This window comes from Mesoplodon bidens (genome assembly GCF_964165515.1).
Source record: "Mesoplodon bidens genome assembly, chromosome: 4".
In the NCBI taxonomy this organism is placed as follows: Eukaryota; Metazoa; Chordata; class Mammalia; order Artiodactyla; family Ziphiidae; genus Mesoplodon; species Mesoplodon bidens.
In genome coordinates this window covers 143,256,431-143,279,989 of record NC_138160.1, presented here as the reverse complement: position 1 = coordinate 143,279,989, position 23,559 = coordinate 143,256,431, and the positions used below count along the sequence as shown (strand labels likewise).

The 23,559-nt window shown below is 55.4% G+C and overlaps 3 protein-coding genes across 4 annotated transcripts; 2 read left to right on the top strand and 1 right to left on the bottom strand.

The window, feature by feature from the left end:
• Positions 1-1,072: 1,072 nt before the first annotated feature.
• LOC308615882 (UPF0575 protein C19orf67 homolog) lies at positions 1,073-4,216 on the top strand (the record flags this gene model as incomplete). The annotated part of the gene is made up of 6 exons (XM_081231757.1): positions 1,073-1,407; positions 2,086-2,227; positions 2,345-2,445; positions 2,532-2,717; positions 3,269-3,403; positions 3,868-4,216. 6 exons carry the CDS (start codon positions 1,073-1,075, stop codon positions 4,040-4,042), a joined length of 1,074 nt encoding a protein of 357 aa, XP_081087883.1. The 3' UTR covers positions 4,043-4,216.
• Positions 4,217-7,281: 3,065 nt separating this feature from the next.
• On the bottom strand, positions 7,282-9,726 carry MISP3 (MISP family member 3). 2 transcript variants are annotated; one of them, XM_081233713.1, is made up of 3 exons: positions 8,510-9,667; positions 7,923-7,996; positions 7,282-7,663 (listed from the first exon to the last, which is right to left on the bottom strand). In XM_081233713.1, exons 1-3 carry the CDS (start codon positions 9,075-9,077, stop codon positions 7,646-7,648), a joined length of 660 nt encoding a protein of 219 aa, XP_081089839.1. In that variant the 5' UTR covers positions 9,078-9,667; the 3' UTR covers positions 7,282-7,645. The 2 variants fall into 2 exon arrangements, with proteins under 2 accessions (XP_081089839.1, XP_081089838.1); XM_081233712.1 differs by lacking the exon at positions 7,282-7,663 and having other exon boundaries at positions 7,670-7,996; positions 8,510-9,726.
• A 5,047-nt stretch (positions 9,727-14,773) lies between these two features.
• On the top strand, positions 14,774-23,546 carry PALM3 (paralemmin 3). Its single transcript, XM_081232885.1, has 7 exons — positions 14,774-14,876; positions 17,491-17,539; positions 18,446-18,526; positions 19,047-19,189; positions 19,328-19,412; positions 21,321-21,366; positions 21,463-23,546. The coding sequence occupies exons 1-7, from the start codon at positions 14,836-14,838 to the stop codon at positions 23,322-23,324; spliced, it is 2,307 nt and encodes a 768-aa protein (XP_081089011.1). The 5' UTR covers positions 14,774-14,835; the 3' UTR covers positions 23,325-23,546.
• Positions 23,547-23,559: the final 13 nt, after the last annotated feature.

The window sequence follows — 23,559 nt, the reverse complement described above, 5'->3', positions numbered from 1 at the left end:
GCCCCACAGCCAGCTAACTGCTCCAGGAGGACAGGAATATTTGCTGCTTCTGCCATCTCCCCATTCCCAGAACAGCGCCTGGGCACACAGTAGGTGCTCAAATATTTGTTAAGTGACTAGCAGTTAACTCTAGGCTTTTCGGGCATTCTCTGGGTTCTCACCACAGCCCCATGAGGCAGGGCTCGTGAAAAATCCACTTTACAGATGGCAACTGGCTCATCACAGCAAAGATGCTTGCTCAGGGTCACACAGGGTGCAGCCTGACACCTGTCTGAGTTCTTTACCCAGAGTCTTTAAGTATAATTAATGTGTTTGGCTTCATAGCTCTATTATCTGACAACCTTTGCATGCTACAAGGAACCCAGCCTACAACTGTTGCGCGCAGGGGTCTGTTTTGGGCCCATGGTAGGGTCTCCAGGCCTCCTGGCCCTCTCCATAAAAGGGGCAGAAAGGACTGGGCCATCAGATGAGATCATGGGATGGGAAAAATTTTCCAAGTGAAAATTTTTATTATTGTTAGTAACAACCACTACATCACAAGTGCTACTAAGTTCTAATGCAGTTTCTCAACTCCATTAGTTTTTTTAAAAAATATACAGATTCCGTGTCCTGGGAGTCAGAGACACAGCGGGTGGGGCGGGGCCATCCTCGTTTTCTATACCTGCAACCCCGGGGTTTGGACGCTCGGTAGAGACCCCTCCTCCCTAGGAAACCGCCTCAGAGAGTCAAATGCGCTGGCCCCGGGCCGCACCCCCAGGACACTGCCGCTCTAGCAACGGCCCAGGTCGCCTCCCCCGGCGCGTACCCCACGGCCAGGTTACGGGAGCGCGCGTGTGCGCGAGGCGCCGCGGCCGGGCCCCGCAGCGCGAGCCGGAGCGGCTCGCCCCTCCGTGTTGAAATTCAAATGAACCGAACTCCCTCCACGCTGAGCCGTTAGAGAGGTCGAGGCCCGGGTGAGATGGAGGGGGACGCGCTCCCAGCCAAGTCCGAGGTACCCTGGGCGGGGTCGAACCCGCGGCCAATGTGAGCAGCGGAGGCTTAAAGAGCTCTGGTCCCCGCCTCCCGCCGCACGATGGCAACCAGGCAGTGGTTCTTGGGGCCGCTCCCCGCGGGCTCTGGGGAAACGCCGCTCCCGGACGACTTGGAACCTGGGATACAGCCCTGCGAAGACCCCTCATGGTCGCCTCCCACTGGCCAACCTGGGGACTCAACCCAGGCGGAGCCCGAGGATATTCAGGGACAGCTGCCGGAGGCCTCCACCTCTACGCCTTTCCCCGAGCCTCTGGCCCCAGGCCCCGGGCCCGCCCCTCCTCGCCTACCCTTGGACACCATGTTCAGACCCATCAGTGAACAGCTCCGTTACCTGCTCAAGAAGGCAGATGACTTCCAGAGCTACTTGTTCTACAGGTGATGTTGGACGGGGTCCTAGGTTCTACCCATGGATAAAGAGACGGAGGAGGGGATAACAAAATAGGTGACATACACTAGATTTACAAACTCAAAAGCATTAGGAGCCAGAGGAGGTAAATGAAGCTAGCTGATTAGCAATCCCATTTCGAAGAGTTACGAGGACTGTGTAGAAATTTGGGGTTAGGGAGTGCAGGCTATTATGTGGGCCCTTGGGGTTGCCAAATCGCTAGAACTCTTCTCCCACTTTGTAACCGTTGGCTTAGGTTTTGAACCCTGGGCAGGCTAAACAAAACCTATCTGAGCAAGATTTGGCCTACTGGCTACCGGTTTGAGACCTCAAAGGATAATATGATTCCCAGACCAAGGGAAAGGGGACTGTGATTCTCATATATCAATGTCCATGGGAGGTTGTTTAAACCCTAGATTTCTGGGCTTCACCCAGGGAATAGTAAGTCAAAGTCAGTCTTGGGACTCAGGTGTCTGCATTTTAACAAGTATTTCAAATGTTTTTGATGCTGGTGGTCCTGGAAGATGCTCTGAGAAAGGCCTGACACTGGGGGATTTTGTTTGTAGTGGGGGTCCAGGCCAGGGATACAGGTGGGCAGTGAGTGGAATAGGAGAAATTGGTGGGGGAGCCAGGGACCTCAGGCAAAGGCCCCCTTCTCCCTTCAACAGGGACCGAGTGCAGAAGGAACAGCTGGCGAAGGCCATGCCCACCTTCTTGCAGATGTGTGAGCCCTACTTCCTGTACCTGGAGGCAGCTGCACGGAGTGTGCCCCCCATCTATGGAGCCCTGCAGGAGCTGACCCGAAAGGGGGTGTGTGGAGCAGTTTTCCTAGATCCTATGCCCCTTTCTTCATCTCTCAGGCCTGGGGGATGGGGAGGACGCTCACGGCAGGCCAGCTAATCACATTATGTCCCCTCTTTCATGCAGCTGTTGGAGATCTCCCAACAGCTGACTCTGCGCCTGGAACAGCTGGTCCTTATGTATGCATCATTTGGGTTTGTGAACCTGGAGGAGACTGAACCCCTAAGGTAAAAGGTTAGGAGACTGGGATTGGGGTCAGGGGTGGAGGAGGCCAGGGCATACCCTCATTCCCCACTCTCCCATCTCCTGCCAGCATCTCCTGTTTCTTCTGCGGGAGGTTCTCCATCAGTCCTTCCCACGAGGTGTCCATCTTTAGATACTGTGCCCCTGCCGCCTACACCGCCAGCCGCTTCCCCCGATACCTCTATAAGAAGATGCGCTGGAACCTGGAAACCACCCCAGAGTCCAGCAGCCAGGGGCAAGATTCCCGTGTGGATTAGTGAGTCCCCTTATCAGAATCAAAGTCCTCCCCTCTCTATGGAGAATGCCAGTTTGGGCCACTGAACCACCACCATCAAAGCACGGAAAGCCAAGCAGGAAATCAAGGACCTTTGAAAGGTCATCCCCACCTTTAAAAATATATATATGCCCCCATCAAAATAAAAGCCCTCATCTTAAAAGTAGGCTGGGCCTCCCTGGTGGCGCAGTGGTTGAGAGTCCGCCTGCCGATGCAGGGGATACGGGTTCGTGCCCCGGTCCGGGAGGATCCCATATGCCGCGGAGCGGCTGGGCCCGTGAGCCATGGCCGCTGAGCCTGCGCGTCCGGAGCCTGTGCTCCGCAACGGGAGAGGCCACAACAGTGAGAGGCCCGCATACGGCAAAAAAAAAAAGTAGGCTGACAGTGAGAAAAAGCCTCAGTATTGAATCATATCCCTACCTGAGAACTTGAAGGCAACTTCTGATGAGTTTCCACCTTACCTCCAAAATTAAAACCCTCCAACAGAAGTTAGGAAACTGCTCACATTTAATTGCTGCCCCTTCTCCTCCCAGCTACTTCCTGTGCTATAGAGATACATGGGAAGACGCAGGCAAGAGTCCAATCAACTCATGCCCCCAGATTCAGAAGCTGTGGTCCATCGGCCGATGGGTGCCCCTAGGACCAGCTGAGGATGACCTTTATTCATGGTAGGAGCTAGGGCGATGGCAAGGTGGGCGTGGGGTCTGGAGGGAGGGGCAGAACCCAAACAAAGACCAGCTACCTCCCCCAACACTGTTTCCATTGGTAATAATGATAGCATTTTATTGTGCCCTGAAAAGCGCTTTATGCAGACTCGTGTAACAACCCACTGAGATCTATACTACTAGCCCCATTTTACAAAGAAGGAAACAGGTGCTCAGAGAGGATAAATTACCTGCCCAAGGACACACAGCTAGCTGAGTAATTGGCCAGGTCAGGGCTAGAGTTGTTCAGCCTCCCAGAGCCATTACCCTCTATGTTTCTCATCAACAAGAAAATCACTTTCCCCCAGGGTTTTTTCCACCCCTAGCTGAAACAAAGCCTCTCTCAGCCACAGCCTCTCACTCAAGGGGAGGGGCTCCCGAGTAGCAGGGGGCGCTCACATCCAGGCCTGTCTCTCCCCGGCGCCCAGGATTTTGTCCCCGCAGCCCCCTGGGGACTACGAGCAGCTGCTGACCATCGGCTTCGAGGAGCCGTCGCACATGCTGGCCACCGACCTGCTGGTGCAGATCCTCACGGGCCAGGCAGGCACGGCCCGGCCCCCGAGCGCCGCCGGGCCCGCGGCGTGGGCCGCGCAGGAGTCTTGAACCTGGAGAGAGGGTGGGAGCTGGAGCTTGACAGTTCCAAACTCCAGGAGAGGGAGTAGTGGAGGGGCTCACTCGTTCTCCTGGTGCAGCTCCGCCTCGCCTTCCAAGGGGCCAGGCCGAGCTAGCCCGTCCGCACTGGGTCCGGCCCGGCCGCGGGGCCCTGCGGGTGGACACACCGGCTTTATGTTAAATAAAAGAAAGAAAGAGGTCACAGTCTCAACGTCCGCTCGGATCGCCTCTCCCCTCCCCTTGGGGAGAGGGGGCTCCGCCCACTCGCGCGGCCTTCTGGGAAATGTAGTCTCTGGAAACAAAACCATAGTCCACCGACTGGCGGACGGAAGCTCAGAGCATGCGCAGAGGTGTGCATGAAGCAAAAAGGGAAGTAGCTGCTCCTGTCAACAACCGGAACCCAGAAAACCGCAAGTTTCGGGTAGCCGGGAAATTCAACGCCCACTGTGGGAAGGGACGCAGAGCCACGCCCACTCTTATGTTTTGACCCGGAAATTATGTCCTTGTACCGAAAAAGACTATATTTCCCAACGTGCCCCGGGAAAGGGCCAGCCATCAGTTTCCTAAGAGCCGAGGTTAGATCTTTTCTTCCAGCTTTTGGGTCTTGTCTTGTGCAGGTCGCTGTACCCCCTGGGGTGTCCGGGGCGCGGGCTGGGTGGGAGAGCCGGGAGGCAATCCAACTTAGGGTCGCTAAGCCTCACCCCAACCTTGGACTGGAGAGAAGACACGAGTTGAGAGGTGAACTCGCCTGCCGAGAGCTACAGTGACCAAGTGGCGGAGCCTGGACCTGAGCTGGGTTCTTCTGATAGCAACTGGCCACTTGCGAGGGGAGGGGTGTCCTTGCTGACCCGGCTGTCACTCAGCTGCGAGCAACCCCCCCTTTAAACTAAGGGACACCTTTTGGTTCCCCCTAGCATTTTCAGAGTGGGAGGAGAGACTTGGAGCCCTGCTTCATGGAGCAAAACACTCGCTTACCTAATAGTCCCTGGTACATAGTATTATCATAAGTATTATGATTATCCCAGTTTACAAATGACAAAAATGAACGTGAGAGGTGAAGTAAATCAGGATTGGACCAAAACCCTTGTTCATTCGGGGTGGGATTGGAGGCTTCTGGTGACAATTTCTGACTGCATCAAGGATTTTTTAGTCCACAACCCAGGTCTGAACGGGTCCAAAGGGGTTCTGAAGTTCCCTGACACGGATTTGAGGCCCCACCACCACCACTGTTTAGACTAGCCCAGTCCAATAGAAATTTAAAATGAGCCACAAATGCGAGTCACATATGTAATTTCAAATTTTCTAGTAGCCACATTAGAAAAATAAAGAGGTCAGAATTTTAGTGATATTTTTATTTAACTTCATATATCCAAGATATTATTCCAACGTATAGTCAATGTAAGAAATTATTAATGAGATATCCCTCTTTTTTTGTACTAGGTTTTAAAAATCTTTTGTGTATTTTACACTTACAGCACATCTCAATTTGGACTAGCGACATGCAGATTTAATCTATCTCCCTTAAGACAAATCCACAAGCCACTTAAAACTAGATTTCTGGTGGGTGGTGACAACACTGGGAGAGGAAGGAAACAGGTTTAATTTCTTGGGTCCTGTCTACACCCATGATTCTCTAACTTTAGAATCATGTGGAGGGTTTGGTCATTAAGTCTGGGATGGAGTCCAAGAATGTGTGTTTCTTACAAGTTCCCAAGTGATGCTGACGTTGCTCGTCCAGATACCACACTTTGAGAAATGCTAGCGTACATCGACCTCATGGCTCTCAAACTTGGCTCCATGTTAGAAGCACCTGGGGAGCTTTACTGATGCCAAGGCCTCTATCAGATTCTAATTTATTTGGCATAAGGGTGCCTCAGGTAATTTTAATATGCAAGAAAGTTCAAGAACCCAGGTCTACACTTAAGCAGTTCTGTCAACTCTACATACTTAATTCTTAGCTCCCCTGCCAGGGATTAAGAACAGGTTCTTGGCGTTTCCATTTTCCACTTTGGCAGTGCTGGCTCTTTCCTGCTTTTCTCTCCGTACCTCCCAGAGCCACGGTCAGCCATGTGGTCAGTGTGCTGATGATGGGGTCAGGGGTGGGTCCTTGGGCTGAGCTACTGTTGGGGTGCAATGCTGTGTGAGCTAGACCCAGGGCATACAGAATTGGACAAATCCAGGAGTTTAAACAATGATTCTAAAAGTCTTTTCTGGGTCTCAGCACACCTCTAAGAAGCTGATATACTAACACCGCAGAATATACTGCACAGATGCAGTCTTACAGCTTATCTCGAACCCCATCCAGGGGAGCCTTGGACCCCTTGTCTTGGGACAGAGGGAAATTAAGGAGGGCTTGCCAATTGACAGCCATAAGCCCTACTGCAAACAGGTGTTGCTTGCTGTCCCCTCCTGCCCCCCACCAATTAAGTTTTCTAAATAGTCACAATTAAAGTTTGGTAGATTTATCTTTTAAAGCCTGGGTTTCCAGTTGCTTTGGGGTTTGTTTTTTTGTTGTTGTTTTTAATTTTTTTGGCTGCGCCATGGGGCTTGTGGGATCTTGGTTCCCAGACCAGGGATTGAACGCAGGCCTTGGGCAGTGAAAGAACAGAATCTTAACCACTGGGCCACCAGGGAATTCCCTCCACTTGCTTTTGGAAAGCAGAAGCTTGACACCACTAAGCTCACTCACTCATAGCACTGGTGATATGGAAGAACACCTACCTGCCTGTTGAAATGAGGCATTTGTTTTACAGCACACCCTGTCTCTCTCTCTTAATATCTGCCTAAGGTCTGTAGGCATGTGAGGTTTGCAATTGCTAGGCAGATTATAAATGGCCTTGCATGCCCTACTAAGAAGCTTGAACCAATACCACTCCCTTTTTTTTGTAGCCATTGTTTATGTCCCCAGGGCGGGAACAACCTCTTATCACCTCTGTCTAGCCAGCACCCTGCGCGGGGCATGTCGCTTGGCACCAATAAATGTTGACGAAATCTGGAAAGGGTGGGCATGAGTTCGTTTGTCCCAACGCCGCAGTTCGCGCCCGCGTCGCCAGGTGGCACTAGGACCCCGGCCGGGCAGGGGGAGATATGCGGCCCAGGAACAGGGAGATAGGGGACATTCTGCATTCCGGCCGGCGCCTCCGGCGACTTTCTCAAGCCTTGCTCCTCTCGCCGCGCTCCCGCCCCACCCCACCGCAGACGAAGAGGACCCAGAAGAAAACAGCCTGCACTGCCCAGAAAGAAGGGGCTTTATTGGGGAGTGGGAACAGCCGAGGAGGTGACCCCTATCTAACAGTCAAGGCCGGAAGGAGAGGCTAGTTCCGTTTGCAGTTAGGTGGAGAAGGGCGGGGCAGTTTTACTGGCGGGGTTGTGATGGTGGTGTTTTCCAATTGGGACTAACAGTTTTATACAAGATTCTGGTCAATTTCACAAAGTCAGGTTCGAGGAGGGGCTGATCGATCGCGTCTTTCCTGGCTCAGACCTGTAGCCCCTCTCCAGGCCTTCCGCCGATCCGGAGGGCACACCTGGGCGACCCTGCCTGGGTCCTCTGACGGGCATGTTACCTTCGTCCGGGGACCCCAGCCGGCTCGAACCTCAAGGCTTCCGCTCCTCCTGGAGAGAGGGGCCAGACCAAAGGCATGCCTCGGGGGCCCGCGCACCGCGAGTGGGGACACCCAGGCCCCGGGTGGGGCAGTTTGAGCCCCAGGACCACCGCCTTCTCGACACCCCTGGGCCACGTCCGGGACTTTGGGTCCTAGCGCAGAGTGACTTCCCAGGGGGTCCTTTCCCCAGCCCAGCGTTCTCGCACGCAGAGGGTTGGGGTGGGGGGCAGCGACAAACGCCTGAGGCAGGAGGGGAAAGGGGTTCCCACCTGCTCCAGACCGTTCTCCGTAGCCTTTCTGCGGGGAGGCCAGATCACCGCCAGCTTTCCGTCGCCCCTGCTCGCTGCGGGAGAAGGGGCGCTCAGCCGAGATTGCCCCTCCTCTCACCAGCTGGAGGCGGCCAGGACGAAGGAGAGCGGCCGCGCCCCTTAAACACACACAGGCGTTCACCCCCCTCCTCCCCATGGAGGCCTCCATCATGAGGGAGGAGGGAGGAACCCGAGGGAGGAGAGAGGCAAACAAACCCAGGGTGGGGAGGTAGAAACCCGAAAATTCAGAGGGAGGATCCAGGTGTGCCAGAATCCAGGGAGGGTTCCCTGGAACCCGACAAAGACATCTGGAATCCTCCTCCCTTCCCCCACCACGAGCCTAGGGGGAGTGGATCTGGGAGTCCGACGGGGGCCGGGGGTGTGGAGCATAGGGATGGGCAGCCCAGAAGGGGTGAGTTGAGAGGGGCCCGAGGAGTCTGGGAGCCAGGAAGGGGGACCCTGAGGATAAGAGGGCCACTGGAGTTGGGTAGTCGGTGAGAGCGGCTGGAGCCCTGGGAATTCCCAGCGTAGGGGCGCCAGTGGCTTACCAGTTAGGCTGGGCGCGGGCTCCTTGAACTCGGCGGTACCGTAGACGCTGAGGCGCTGGCGCTGCAGTTCCCGCTCCCGCTCATTCACCTCGCGCACCTCCTGCTCCAGCAGCGATGGTGCGATGGGCAGCGGGGCGCGGGCCAGCACCGGGCACCGGCTCTGCACGACTGAACGTGGCCGGCCTCCGGGCTCAGGCAGCCGCTGCGGGTCCGCGCTGCCCTCCGCCGCCGGCGAGGAGCCGCACCCGCTGGCAGCCTCGAAGAAGCGCTTGAGCTCGCCCAGCGGCTGAGGCGGCTGCCGGGCGCGCTGCTTTGGGACCTCGGGGCGCGCTAGCGCCGCCTGCCGATGGGCCTCCCGCTCGATGTCTCGCTGCATCTGCGCGCCCGCCCGAGCGCGCTCCAAGGCGCGCGGGAGCGCGGAGCCGGGGCCCGGCAGGCTGAGCACCGGCCGCACACGCAGTTCGACGAGTTCGCGGCCCGCGCGACCTGGGCTCAGGCCCCGGCTCCGGCGCAGGCTCTCCTCGCGTTCGCAGCTGCGGCGGATTTCGCGCTCGATGGGCGTCTCCATGAGCGGCTCCTCTGGGGGCTGTTGTGGGGTCTCGGAGAGCAGTAGAAAACGCAGCTGAGGGGATTCCGAGTTTGACTCAGAGGAGGTTTCCGGACCTTGAGAGGGACACTGCTCCAGGACTCCCGCGCCTCGCGCTTCACACGGTTCAGCGTCGTCGCTGCCTCGCCCAGGACTCTCAAAGCCCTCAGCTGCGGTCGGTCCAGGGCGCTCTGCCTCCTGCCCCGCTGATAGCCTGAGGACTTCGCTCTCTTGCTTGGGGGTCTCCGCGCCCTGGTCTGGGGAGGGCACGGGGACCTCGCCGCCTGGCCTGGGGACCTCGGTATCCTGCTCTGCGGCAGGCCCGGGAATTTCTCCGTCTAACCCGGGGGGCTCAGGGCCCCGCGCTTCGGACGACCCCAGGGCTCCGCTCTCCGGCCCGGGGGCCTCGGTGTCCAGGGTTGGGAGCAGCTCGGAAGCCTTAGCTCCCAGCGCTGGAGTTTTGATGCCCAGAGCTGGGACACACTGCCCTGCGCGGCACCTGTGGCTGCAGTCGCCGTCCGCGGGTTCCAAGGCGTAGCCTGCACCGGCCGCTTCTCTGACCCGCCCCTGGCCTTCAAGAACTGTCCCCGGGGGCAGGGCCGGGCAACGCCCCCTGCACCTGCAGGCAGGACTCTGGGCTCCGCCCTGGCCCCGCCCTCGAGACGGGGGCGCCTCAGCTGGGCGCTGGATTTCTTCCACTAGCACGCCTCAAGTCAGCTCAGGGCATTGGCCCTTTTAGAAGAGGACTTCCCTAGACCTAGCCCGCTACCTGGGACGCCAGTCTGGGTGCAGTGTTCACTCAGGGGGCGCCACCCTAGAACATTTTCGGCCTCACGTCCCCGGCATTGCCAGGAGGCTTGGCCCTAACTGCACGCCTGGCTGGGCCTCTGAACAACTGTCCTCTGGTGGCGAGTCCCCCGAAGCCATCTTTCCGGGGCCTTGCCTGTCCCGCGCAGCAGCAACGCCCACGGCCTCTGGGCTGTCCTTCCACCTTCCACTCCTGCAGCGCACAGCTCGGGCTGGAGGGGGCGCCAGGAACCGCCTCACCGCCCGCCCCAGTCTCCCTCCCAGTACCTGGGTTCAGCAAGGTTCCGAGCGGTGAGCCAGCGCCCGCGACAAGCCCAGAGGTCACTTCCCCTCACCCCCTCCAGGAAAAGTCCGCGAGGCATCCACCGCCAAGTGCACTCCCAGATTGAGGGACGAGGGAGGGACGCACACACAGAACGCCCAGGGCTCAGCAGAGCGGCTGAGGTTTGAAAGGCGGTCACCTTGGGCCCAGGCGACTGGGAAGGCTCAGAGAGGTATCCAGGCTTGCGGGAGGAAGTAGCTCCCTGCAGCTGGGGCCAGATTGTGACGTTCAAGGCCGGGATCGATGCCGGGAGCAGGCGACCTACCCTCAGGGACATTTTCCACTCTCTTCCCCTGGGCTCTCTCCAAAACCTGCCTCCACCCCCCACCATTTTGGGGTGACCAGTAAGAAAGATATAGTTACCTAAAGAAAGTGGGGGGCTACACAGCCTCAGGAGCCCCAATAATCCTCCAACTCTCTGCCTACCCTGGTGACTCCCCTTTCTGTCCACCCTCCCACTCTACTCTCTCCTTGATCCCAATCTCAAGCTGCTACCCTCCTCCCTCTGACCATCTGAACTTCCTCCCTCTGACTCTATTGACCCAATTGGAATCAGACCCACCTGATTCCTGCCCACTCAGAACCTAAGTGTCAGCCTTCTCCAAGGCTCAGTTTCCTTGTCTGTAAAATGGGGATAATAGTGCTTACTCCCTCGGGAGGTGATGAGGATGAAAACTATACTTCCGGAATGAGTTGTCTCTACAGTGGACTCTTTATCACCTCCTGTCCCTCTTCTAGCCATGCTTACTGGGTTCTTGGTTCCACCATGCCACACTGAACCTTCTCTGTCCAAGGACCTCTGTGACCTCCATTTGCCAGACCTGATCACTGGCTCCTCCCTGATTCCCTCTCCATTAGCTCCTTGGTCTTGGAGGACACCATCCTCTCCTGATTTCCTTCCTACCTCCCAGGCACCCCTTCTCAGACTTCTGGTTCACCTGCATCAACGGGCTTCCTTCCCTCTGGCTTCCATTGGGTTTGGCTGATGGGAGAGAGGTGAGTGAGGTCCGGATGTTTATCCCATGCCCCCTTCCTCCAAGCTTTGTTGGCTGTGTCCCTCCACAGCAGCCAGCACCTCCACCTAGTTCTCTCCCTCCAGGGCCATGGGGTGGTAACAGCTCCTGGCTGTGGTGAATCCAGGGTATGCACTATGCCTTGATTATTTCCTTCTATTGAGTTCTCATCAATTACTTGGTTTAAGTATACAATCTCTTTCCTGCCAACGCTCAGACCTTGACAAACTCCAATCTCATGCTTTAAGTACCATCTCTATGCTGATGTCTCCCAAATTTATATCTCTAGCTCTGACTTCTCCCCTGGGTTTTGGACTCATATCCAACAGCCCCTAGTCTAATAGATAACGCCAAAATGAACACTTTAGAAACTGAACTCTTGGTTTCCCCCAACTCTACTCCTCTCTACTATGTATAGCAACTCACTCATTCTGTTTTTCATGCCCAAAATGGAGAAGTCAGCCTCAGGGCTTCCCTGGTGGTGCAGTGGTTGAGAGTACGCCTGATGATGCAGGGGACACGGGTTCGTGCCCCGGTCTGGGAAGATCCCACATACCGCGGAGCGGCTGGGCTCTTGAGCCATGGCCGCTGAGCCTGCGCGTCCGGAGCCTGTGCGAGGCTCGCGTACCGCAAAAAAGAAGTCAGCCTCAATTTCTCTTTTTCCCTCAGCCCCTGCCCCAATCCATTCATATATTGGATTGCTGTTTGCTCTGCCTCCAAAATATATTCTGAATTCGTCCACTTCGCGCCACCCTTGTCCCAGACATTCACTGTCCTCCAGTGACTCCCCACCAAACTTAGAAGAAAATTCCAAATTCCCTACCCTGGCTCAGAAGGCCCTTCCCACTTCTCAGGTCTCATCTCCTGACATCTCCCTTGATCACTCCTCCATCCCAGCCTTCATGCTTTCCTCAAACCCCCCAGCTGCATTCCCACCCCCAGGGCCTTTGCACTTGCCTTTCCCTCTGCTTGGAATGACTCATCACATGGTTGGCTTCTGCTCTTCAGGTCTTGGTTCTTCAGAGAAGTGGTCTCTGTTCACCCAGCCTACATCAAACACAGCTGTTCTTTAACCCTATCCCTGTTATTTTCTGTAACTCACCCAATACTGCAGTTATCATCAATTACCTTTATTTCTCCCTTTATTTGTATATTAGCTGTCTCCCCCCACCCCAGCCTGGAAAGTGAGCTGCAATACAGCATTTTCTGTTTGTCATGCTCACCCAACTCCCCCATGCCTAAAACAGCGCCTGACACATAACACTTGTTTAAGAATGTTACCAATGCTGGGAACAAAGAGATAAACCAGACTTGGAAGTTGCAGTTGAGCTTGGGAGACAGACACAATTATAAACAGAACAATCTTGCCTCAACGTGGAACACAGGCCAAGGGTACAAAGGGAAGCCTATATATTATACATCCAAATAATTAACAGTTATAAAATCAAACTACAAGCAATTAAGTAAAATATATTCTCTCCTCCAAAAGGTGGGAACAACCTAAATGTCCATCAACAGATGAATGGATAAACAAAATGTGATACATCCATACAATGGAATATTATTCAGCCATAGAAAGGAATGAAGCACTGATTCATGCTACAATATGGATGAACCTTGAAAACATTATGCTCAGTGAAAGAAGCCAGACGCAAAAGGCCACATACTGTATGATCCCATTGATAGAAAATGTCCAAAATAGGTAAATCTATAGAGACGGATGCAGATCGGTGGTTGCCAGGGGCTGGGGGGAGGGGGGAATGGGGAGTGACTGCTTAATGGGTACAGGATTTCCTTCTGGGGTGCTGAAAAGGTTCTGGAACAAGATAGTGGCAAAAGTTGCACAACACTGTGAATGGACTGAATGCCACCAATGGTAAATTTTGTTGCGTGTATTTTACCACAATTAAAAACTAATTTTTAAAAATATTTTCTCTCAGGGGAATTTCCTGGCGGTCCAGTAGTTAGGACTCAGCCCTTTCACTGCCGAGGCTTGGGTTCAATCCCTGGTCGGGAAATAGATCCTGCAAGCTGTGTGGTGCTGCATATATATATATATATTATATATTATATATATATATAATATATATATATATAATATATAATATATATATATATAATTTCCCTCTTCCTATCATGACAAATATACTTGTAGAATGACCTAGAAGATCACGTTCAATTGAAAATATTTTGAATCCCTAGGAGTTTTGTACTTGAATGTGGGACACAGGAAAACCCCAGCCCTCAGTCTGGCCCCTTTTGCTTCCCACCCCCAACTGTCCTAGACAGCGAGCAGCCTTGTGCATGCACCTAGGGGGCCCATCCCACATGCCCATGCTCTTTCCTCACCCTTCTGCCCATAGCTGCCCTTGACCACTTCTTGGCCACCCTGCGTAGGATCTAGAGCAGGGAGGGACGATTTAGCTGGGTACATTCCCTTTGCCCCATGGGGAGCAGGCCCTCTAAAACAAGGGGCCCAGGGGACTTCCCTGGCGGTCGAGTGGTTAAGACTCTGCGTTTCCATGCAGGGGGTTTGATCCCTGGTTGGGGAACTAAGATCCTGCATGCAGTGCAGTGTGGCCACAAAAAATAAAAAATAAAAATAAATGAATTAAAAAATTTTTTAAATTAATAAGTAAAGCAAAGGGCCCAGGACAAGGGCTCTTCTCATTGAGGTTTATGTCAGAATTGCAAAGTGTGACCAGGGCTGTGATGAGGGAAGCACTGGGGGCTGCAGGATACCAGCCTGGAGAGTAGAAATGATTTCCCCAAGAGGGTGGTTGGATGAAACATATAATCAGCTGAGAAAAGGGGTGCTGGCCCTTTAAGAATGGAATGTGGGGTAGAACAGGGTCCCTCAAGATTTGGGTAGGAAGCTCTCTAGACCTTTCCCATCACCACACTCTCCCAACAGTTATCACATCTAAGGGGTGTCCAGGGTCCTAGAGGCTGTTTGATCTAATTCTCTTATTCTCCCAAAGGGGAAACCGAAGCCTAGAAACCTAGGGGAAGTTGCCCAGAGTTGTCCAGAACCCAGACGTTCTGGTTCCCATGGGGCAGAGGCTCTGGTCTCCAGAATCCTCTAGCTGGATCAGCCCTTCCTCCTAACCCCAGAACCAGGTTCCAAGAAGGGAGGGCAGTTAGCCTGTAAAAGTATCCCTTGTGTGGTGTACAACAGTACTCAAAGGTGGGTGACCCTTGGTGGGCAACTGGACTAGAAATGTCTAGGGTGGCAAGGGGAGGTGCCATTGTGTGAGGGGGTCAGGGACTCCCAACGCCCGTCTACCCGCTAGACCACACATGTGAGAGTGTGTTTGCCAGGAGGCAGCTGAGTGCAGCAACGAGGCCACTGGCTGGTAAATAATTGATCAGGACAGCTGATAGTACCTCCCCAGAACTGCCCGCCAGCCCCCGGCCCCCCTCGCCCCGGCCCATGCGTCTCCCGCCTCCTGGCCCAAACCAGCTGGACCAGCTCTCCCAGTGCCCGCCTGCAGCCCCCCCCCCTCCCGACAGCCAAGTCACAGCCTCCAGGGCACCTTTCGGCAAGCGGGTGGTGGGTCCTGGACTCAGAGACCAGAACGTGGGCTTCTGGGCAGAGATGGCCCTGCAAAGCCAGGTGTGGTCTCCGGCCACACCCATGTAAGTGTCTGGGGTCAGGGGGGCCAGTGGGCAGGGCCTGGGAGGGGCTCATGGAAGACACTGGCCTTTCCACGGAGCAGGGGAGGTGAGAGCTCCAGCTAGCCTCTCTAAGGGGGCCAGGGAGAGTGAAGGGCGGCCGGCAGCCAACCCCCCAGGCTCTTCAATGCTCCCCTCCCCAGAAAGTCGGGTGGGAGGTGTGAACCCTCACCCCCTTCTTTTTTGGGGATTTTCCACTGGCAGGCCGAAGCCCAAAGTCCAGCCTGGGGGGTGGGGCTATTACTTGGGTGAGGGGCAGGGAATGTCAAGGTCTCTCACTCCTATGTTTTGCCTCTAGAATCATCCCTCAGTGTCCAGGGTGGGAGGAAATGCTTGAGATCCAACAGGAAAAAGTTAACAGCTCCCAAACTGGGAAAGAGAATGGCAAAATGGAAATGATCACATGCTTAATGAAATGACCACCAACTGTTCCTGGTGGGGCAAAAGCCACCACCGTGAATGTTCTTCTTGTAGAGTTAGAGATAAGCAACATCTAACGAAATGTGCAGATTATTTTAATATTCGAGGTGTGAGGGCTTTTTAAAGTAAGAGGGTGGAGGGGCTCCAGAGATTTGTAGAGTTCTGGAAAAGGGGCTCCCCCCAGGGACCCCAGTTTGGTTCTTCACTCTTTTGGGTTCCCCGTTGCATTATTCACCAACTACAAACCTGGTTGCCTAGCAACGGGAATCTGATCCTCCCCCCAGCAAGGAAGAGGCAGGGAGATTACATCTTGGGGGTGGGAGAGCAGAGGGGGGACTTTAGCCTTCCCCCCAGTGGCAAACTTATTAACAGGGGGTCTGAGCTTCCTTTGGGATACCTTATAAAGCATGACTTCAGCATCCTGCCCCAACTGGAATTGGAGACACCCCAGACTGATCTCTTGTCTCCTGGCCGTCAAGAGGAGGATGCCTAGACTTCCCTCTTCCCCACAGTGTTCCCAGTATTTGGGATCTGAGAGCCTTGAGTTCCAATCCTGACTCAGGGACATTAGACAAGTCTTTTTGCCACTTCTTGGAGCCTCAGTGTTCTCATCTGTCAAATAGGGACAGTACTACTATTGATACTTACCTTCTAAGATGGTAGAGAGGGTTAAATAAGTTACTGTGAGTAAAGCATTTAACAGTGCCTGGCACGTGGTGTGCACTGGCTAATGGTTGGCTGATTTTCTTCTTAGTTGGAATGTCAACTCAGCAAAAAGTTGACTACAGTGTCCCAAGATCAGGGCAGGGAGGGGGAGGGGGAGGTGGCTGTGGGAGCCTAGCGAAAGCCCCATAGAGCATTTAAGAGCGCTATAGATAGTAAGTGTTAAATGTGAACTCACTATTATACCTTCATGGTGAGGCCAGAGAAGATCTGGGAGGCCCCACCAGAGTTTGGGCAATGAGGCTAGTTAGTGCTCAACTTAATAAATGTTTGATGGCTTGCTCTGTGCCCACCCTGGGCTAAGTGTCAGGGCCAACAGGCAGACATATATATCCTTCTAGATATTGGCCTGTGAAGCACCTGCACATAGTCAGTGCTCAATGCATGTCTCTGATGAGAGGCTGATGTAATGATGACTGTCCCTGAAGTGCCCTGCAGTACCAGTCAGCCTCCAGCTTCCAGGGGGAGCCCAAATGGACTAGGGGTGGCCCTGGAGGCTGGGAATTGGGGATCCTGGGGTGCTTTGAGGAGGGCAACAATGGGGGTAATCTCAGGTTAAACCTTAAATGGTGAGTCCCCCTCCCCCTCCTCCCAGTTCAGAGTCCAGTACTAGGCAGTGTGACCTGGTGACCCTTGCCCCCAGGGATAGTGGCTTGCAGGTGGAGGAGGCAACTCCGGAGTTACCATGGTACTGGCATGTGTCCATGGTGGGATGGACACTTTTCTCCCCAGACTCCCTCACCCCCCAGCACTTAAGGGATGCTGAGTAGAAGCCAAGGTCCAAAAAGGACCTTGTTCGGGTTTGGTGGGATTCGAGAGTTTCTGGGAATGGTTATTAAAATTAATCAAAAACATTATTAGTTATGGGAATTATTTTAAAAAATTGTTTTTCTTTTTTTTTTTTTTTTTTCTTTTTGGCTGTGCTACACGGCATGTGGGATCTTAGTTCCCCGTCCAGGGATTAAACCTGGGCCCTCGGTAGTGAGAGCATGGAATCCTAACCACCGGACCGCCAGGGAATTCCCTAAAATTATTATTAATAATAAACTATGCTACTGTTTTTGGAGCACTATGTCCTCAGTTTTTTCCTGCATGGATACTTCCTTGCAAGGCCATCTCTCTCTGCAAGGTGAAGGCCAAGCTATCCTGGTCCATTTTACAGATGGGGAAACTGAGGCTCAGAGAGGTGTTGTCAAGCCTAGGAAGGGATTTATCTCAGTCTGTCATGGTCTCTGCTCTCTCTCCCTCACAGAACCCCTGCCCTCTGCCCTGACCCCTTCCAGGCGCAAAGGGGAAATAGAGGAAAGTGCTGGGTTTTGGTTGGTTTCCAAGCTGCTCAGGGATCTTGGCTCAGAGAGGGGTATTCGAGAGGTGAGACTGCTGAGGTGTGGGCCCCTGGGAGACCCCTTTGGCAGCCCCCTCCCTCTCCCTGCAGGCCCATGGCAGAGAGCTCCCTCTACCGGCAGCGGCTAGAAGTCATCGCGGTAAGTGAAGCCCTACCAGTGCGGTCAGCCTGGAGCCCTGGGCAACCCTAGCCTTGCCCCAAGCCCTTCCTCTCCTCCCTCCTATCACAGGGAGCAGGTCTAGGGCTCTGAAGGTGCGGGGAGCACCCTCAGCTCCAGCCTTTCTCGGGGCGCCCCACCTAAATCCTCAGGCCCCTCCGCTCCCCAGTTCCTCTGATCACTGACACCCCTAGAATGGAGAGCTGCGAACTCCGCACTCTCGAAATCTATAGCATCCGATGCTCCATTCTTGACCCCCAGTCTCCAAGATACCCCATGTCTGAACCCCATCTCTCAGACCCCCATATCTGAACCTCATCTCTCTGAACTCCCATATTTAAATCTCCATCTCTGTGGACCACATCTCTCTGAACCCCCCATCTCACTAACCCCCATCTCTCTGGACCCCTTCTCTACATCCTAGTCTCGCTGGATCCCCATGACTGCACCTCCATTTCCGACCCCTCCATCTCACTAGCCCCCTCCCTTTGATCCTCATATCTGGACCCCCATCTCTCTGAATCCCGTCCCTCTTTAACCCCATATCTCAGACACCCCCTACCCCCGGATTCCCATTCCAAGGCCCTCCCATCCACAGACCCCAGTTCCGCGCGGGCGAGGCCTCTGCAGCATCCCGGGCGCGGCCGGCCCCGCCCCCGCTGGCCCCGCCCCCACCCGCTGCTGAGTCAGGGCCTCCGCAGCCCCCTCCCGGCCCGGGGCCCAGACTTGTGTTCCGCCCCCGGCGCGGTTTGCAGTCCCGGGAGTCCCGGGAGCCCCGGGAGCCCCCGGGAGCCCGGCGGAGGAGGGAGGGAGGGAGGAAGGGGGGGGGAAGGCGGCCCCGCCCGACCCCACCCGGCCCGCTGGCAGCTCCGGGTCCTCTGTGCGCAGGAGAAGCGGCGGCTGCAGGAGGAGATCAGCGCCGCGCGCCGGGAGCTGGAGGAGGAGAAACTCCGTGTGGAGCGGCTCAAGGTTGGGGGCGGGCAGGGGCGCCTGCTTAGCCCGGGCAATGAAGTGGGGGTGTCTGTGAGAGTCAGTTCTGGGAACCAAAGGAGGCTCTGTCTAAACATGGGGGGCGGCGTTGGTTCCAGCTTTGGGGGCGGGCGTCCTCCCCAGCTTGGGAGAGTGGGTGGTTGTGATGGGGACATTTGTCCCACCTTTGGGAAGAGTATGGGGACAATGGAGGTGTTTGTTCCGCTTTGGGGTAGGGAGGGGCTAGTAGGGACATTGAGTTCACCTTTGGGGGTGTTTGTCCCATTCTGGAAAGGTTGGGGAGATTGATGGGTGTTTTTTTTCCAGCGTGGGAAAGCTCTGGGTTGGTAACGGGGTGTCTGCCCCACCTGGCATTGTTGGGGCACGTATCCCAGCCTGAGGGAGAAATGTCTGTCCCATCTGGGTGGTTGTAGGGCAATAAGAAATCTGCCCAGGGTGGGACATCCAGATGGGGTGCTACATGAGGTGGGGTAGTCCATGTGCCCCTTCCCATGCCCAGAGGAAGTCTCTCCGGGAACGCTGGCTAATGGACGGGGCAGCTGAAGAGCCAGAGCAGCCCCAGGACCCTGCCTCACAGGACCCCCAGTCACCTGAGGACCAGGCTCAGGCCCGCATCCGGAACCTGGAAGGCAGCTTGTTCACGTGAGTAGGGCCCCTGCCTGACAGCTTTGCCCCAGCCTGACTAGGCCAGGCCCCTCAGCCCACTCCAACTGACACTTCAGGTGGGGTTGGTCCATAAGCCTGAGGTCCAGGCTCCCAGCAGCCCCTTCTCTTCCCCAGACTCCAGTCCCAGCTGCAGCTGTTACAAAGTGCGTCCACAGGTGCCCAGCACAAGCCCGCAGGCAGGCCCACCTGGCGCCGACAGGTGAGGAGCTAGGGGAGCAGGCGGTAGGAGGAGGGAGTGTGGCAAGCAGACCCCAAAGCAGGACCTCTCCAAGCACAGTTTAGATTCTGGGTCCTCTGCTCTGTGGTCTTGGGCAAGTCGCTTTCCTTGCCCAAGCCTCAGTTTCCCCATCTCTAAAATGAGCATAACGACAGCACACACCTGGAAGAGGTGTGAGAGAGGGTTGGTGAGATCATAGCTTAGTGCCCGGAACAGGCACAAGGGACCATTTTGATATATGGTGGCCAATATGACCTGAATGAGGAAAGCAGTCAGCAAATGTGGGGAAGTGTTCATGGAATTCAGTCTCAAAGGTGGGAAAGGGTCATCGTGAGATGCTCTCATGATTTGGGGCATCTACATGGCTTTTGGAGTTTTGGGTTTTGTTTTGGTAATGCCTCTATTAAGATACAATGCAGGCCATACAACATACAGGTTTTTGAAAACCAAGACAACTTCACATTAAAATCTGGCTCTCTGGGCTTCCCTGGTGGCGCAGTGGTTGGGAGTCCGCCTGCCGATGCAGGGGACACGGGTTCGTGCCCTGGCCCGGGAAGATCCCACGTGCCACGGAGTGGCTGGGCCCGTGAGCCATGGCCGCTGAGCCTGCGCGTCCGGAGCCTGTGCTCCGCAATGGGAGAGGCCACAACAGTGAGAGGCCCGCGTACCATAAAAAAAAAAAAAAAAAAATCTGGCTCTCTGGGTTGTCCTTGAAGTCCAAAGATCCAGTAACATTTGCACCTGGCCGCAGTGATGTGTGGGTTTTCCACAGTCCCCACCTCTCCCTGATGCTTTACCTTGGCTCCCAGGTGCCTGTCTCAGGACAAAAGGGGAGAGGAGACCTTTAATTGGGATAGGAAGCTCTTGTTGGGTTTTTAGTCTAAGCCGGGAATTCCCTGCTAGAGATGCACAAGGCATGATTCCTGGCCCAAGAGAGCTCACCGTCCAGATGAGGAGATGGGGTGCAAAGAGTCTGTGAGGGGGGAGCCCAGGATATAGGGGAAGCTCATAAGAAGCACCTGAGTGAGGTTGGGGGCTCAGGGACGGCTTCCTGGAGGCAGTGACATCTATGCTGAATCTGGAAGGGAATCAGGAATACAGGCAGAGGAAACAGCCTGGGCAAAGGCCTAGAGGCTGGAAAGAGGAGGGTAGGATAGGAGATCTGTGGGGTTTGGCATAGGTGGCTTGCAGAGCTGTCCTCAGCTCCCCTCCCTTGGGCTCATCTTTCCCTTGATCCCTTCCTTCATTCCACTCTAGCCACCCTGATTCTCTGTTCTATTCCTTGAACTTGCCTAACTCACTATAGCCCCAGGGCCTTTGCATTTGCTGTCCCCTCCGCCTGGAATGCCCTTTCCCACCTCTTGACTCAAGGCTGGCTCTTCTCACCTTTCAGGCCTTTGTTCAATGTTACCTCCTCCAAGAGGCCCTTCTGCATCTTATACCTAAAGGAGGCACCCCATCACCTCCCAGGCATTCCCCAGCCCCTTATCCTGCTTTGCTTTTCTTTTTTTTCCTATCATAGCCCTTCTCACTCCCTGAATTACAGATTTGTGTTTTATGTTTATTACCTGCTTCCTCCCACTGGAATGTAAGTTCCAATAGCAAAAGGCTTAAGTGTCCCTTAAGTAACCTCAGTAGCTGGCAGAGTAGGTCCCCAGTACAGAGGGATTGGCTGCATGGCCACAATATTGATTGGGCACCTACTGTGTGCAACGCAATGGAGCAGAGGGAGATGAGACAGGTAAGGAAGGCTGAGGTACAATAGAGGGTTTGGTCCTGAAGGTAATGGGGAGCCATCGATGGTGTTTGAGCAGGGGAGGGGTACTGGCATGCAGGAGGCTGGAAGTGGAGATGTGGGCTGGCCTGACCTTGTTTCTGCCATCCCTGCAGGGTCACCGTCCTCTATCCCAGTCCACCGTGGAGGCAGGTCCTGCAGGTGGGTGTTTTGAGGTCTGGGGGTCGCAAGAGGAAGGGCCTGAATCTCACTCTGTTGCCCCATCTCTCCTTTCCCCTTCTCCCCTGACGCCCCCAGGCCAGACTGATCTAAACAAGAGAGACTCCATACCAGCCGGACCAGTGGGCACATACCCAGAGTCCCCCTCTAAGTCCAGAGATGAGTCTGTCGGGGTTCCACCAGCCCCAAGGAGGATCCCTGGGGCAGCAGGGGCCTCCTCAGAAGCCAATGGCCCCTGCCCTGGATCCAGCCCCCCTCCAGAGCAGGTGCCGAGTCAGGAAGTGGCAGCATCTGACGGGGACGTGAATGATGCCAAAGGGGGAGGCACGGTGAAGGTGGTCTGGGAGGGGCTAAGGGCCACAGAGGACTGTACCATGGGGGCCACAGGCCCAGAGCTGGAGGCTAAGGTGGAGGAGATGGTCATGGAGGCCATCGGGGACAGACAGGAAGCCGGACGCCGAGAGCTCCCTTCGTGGGTCAGGGAGGACAGGGGTATCGTGGAGGTGGTCTGGGAAGGGGTGGGAGGCACAGAGGGCAGCGACTCAGAGGCCACGGGGGAGGCGGGCAGAGGCCTGGAGGCTGCACAGACCAGCTCACTGAGGCTCCAGGAGGGACCGGGGGGAGCAGCTTCTGGAGAAGGGGAAGATGCCCCCAGGGGCAGCCCTGATGGTGATGGGCAGGGGGGCTTTGGAGGAGAGGACGGGTCCTTCATTTGGGTGGAGAGAGTGACCCTCAGTGAGCAGTGGGAAGAGCTGGTGGTGGAGGGGTTGGAAGGGCCAAAGGCACGGGGAAGGGAGGGAAAGGATGAGAGTCCACTGGGCGCAGGCAGCAGAGGCGGGGAGGAAACGTGGGAGGCAGAGAGGAGGTGGGCAGAGGAATCAGCGGGGAAGAGAGGAAGTGAGGGAAAGGCAGGCGCGGAGCCAGAAGGAGCAGAGATGTCACTGGTGGTGGAGAGGAAAGGAAGTGAGGAATCCTTGGAGCCGGAGAGGAGGGGAGTTGAGGAAAAGGTGGAGACAGAGATGGGAGGAGGTGACGAACCACTGTCGGCAGACAGAAAAGAAGTTGAAGGACCTCTGAGGGCAGAGAGGGAAAGAGGGGAGGAGCCGCTGGGAGTACAACAGAAAGGAGGTGAGGAAAAGTTAGAGGCAATTGAAGAACCATTGGTGACAGAAAGGAAAGGAGGTGAGGAATCACTCATGGTAGAGAGAATAGGAGGTGAGGAAGCATTGGAGGGAAAGGAAAAAGGAGATGAGGAACCACTGAAGGTAGAGAGAACGGGCAGTGAGCAGCCGTCGGAGGCAGAGACAAAAGGAGATGAGGAACCACTGAAGGTACAGAGAACGGGCGGTGAGCAGCCGTCGGAGGCAGAGACAAAAGGAGATGAGGAACCACTGAAGGTACAGAGAACGGGCGGTGAGCAGCCGTCGGAGGCAGAGACAAAAGGAGATGAGGAACCACAGAAGGCAGAGAGAAAGGCAGGTGAAGAGCCATTGCAGACAGAGAAGACTCAAGGGGTTGAGGAAGATCTGAGTCCAGAAGAGCAGAGAGAGTCAGGAGGAGGAAAGGAATGTCAGGCAGAGGAAGTGAGTGAGGAAGTGGCTCCCCTGGGGGCCAAGGAGGAGCCAAGGCCCGAGGAAGGACAGCAGCCCCAGGAGAAGCAGGAAGGCTCCCCAGAAGCAGAAGCAGTGAAGCCCCAAACCTCTGATGAGGGCCAGGACCCCTCTGGGGATGCCACCCCCCTCCTGGCAGAGACCCCAGCTCAGGAGCAGCCTGCTGAGTGCCAGCCACTGCTTCAGGTGGAGGAGCCCAGGGCCAACCCCAGTGCCCACACTGTGCCCACCTACGCGCCTGCCCGGCAGCCGGAGCCATCTGCCCCTCCTGAGGGCGAAGAGGCGAGCGGCCCTAAGCAGAAGACGTGCCAGTGTTGTGTGGTTATGTGAGCCCACGCCCTCTACCCCACTCCCAGCTCCTCTCACAGCTACCTCGGCCTCTTGGCATCAGCAGATGGTCCCAGGCGCAGACAGGGCACCACGGAACTAGTGGTGGCACCTGGGAGCCAGCTGGTCCACATGTCCATCTCCACCTGGGCTTCTGGACCCCTTGCACACTGCCTGTGACCCTGGCCCCCTTCTGTGACAAAGCCTTTATACTTGAAAATAAAATGTTGAGCATTTG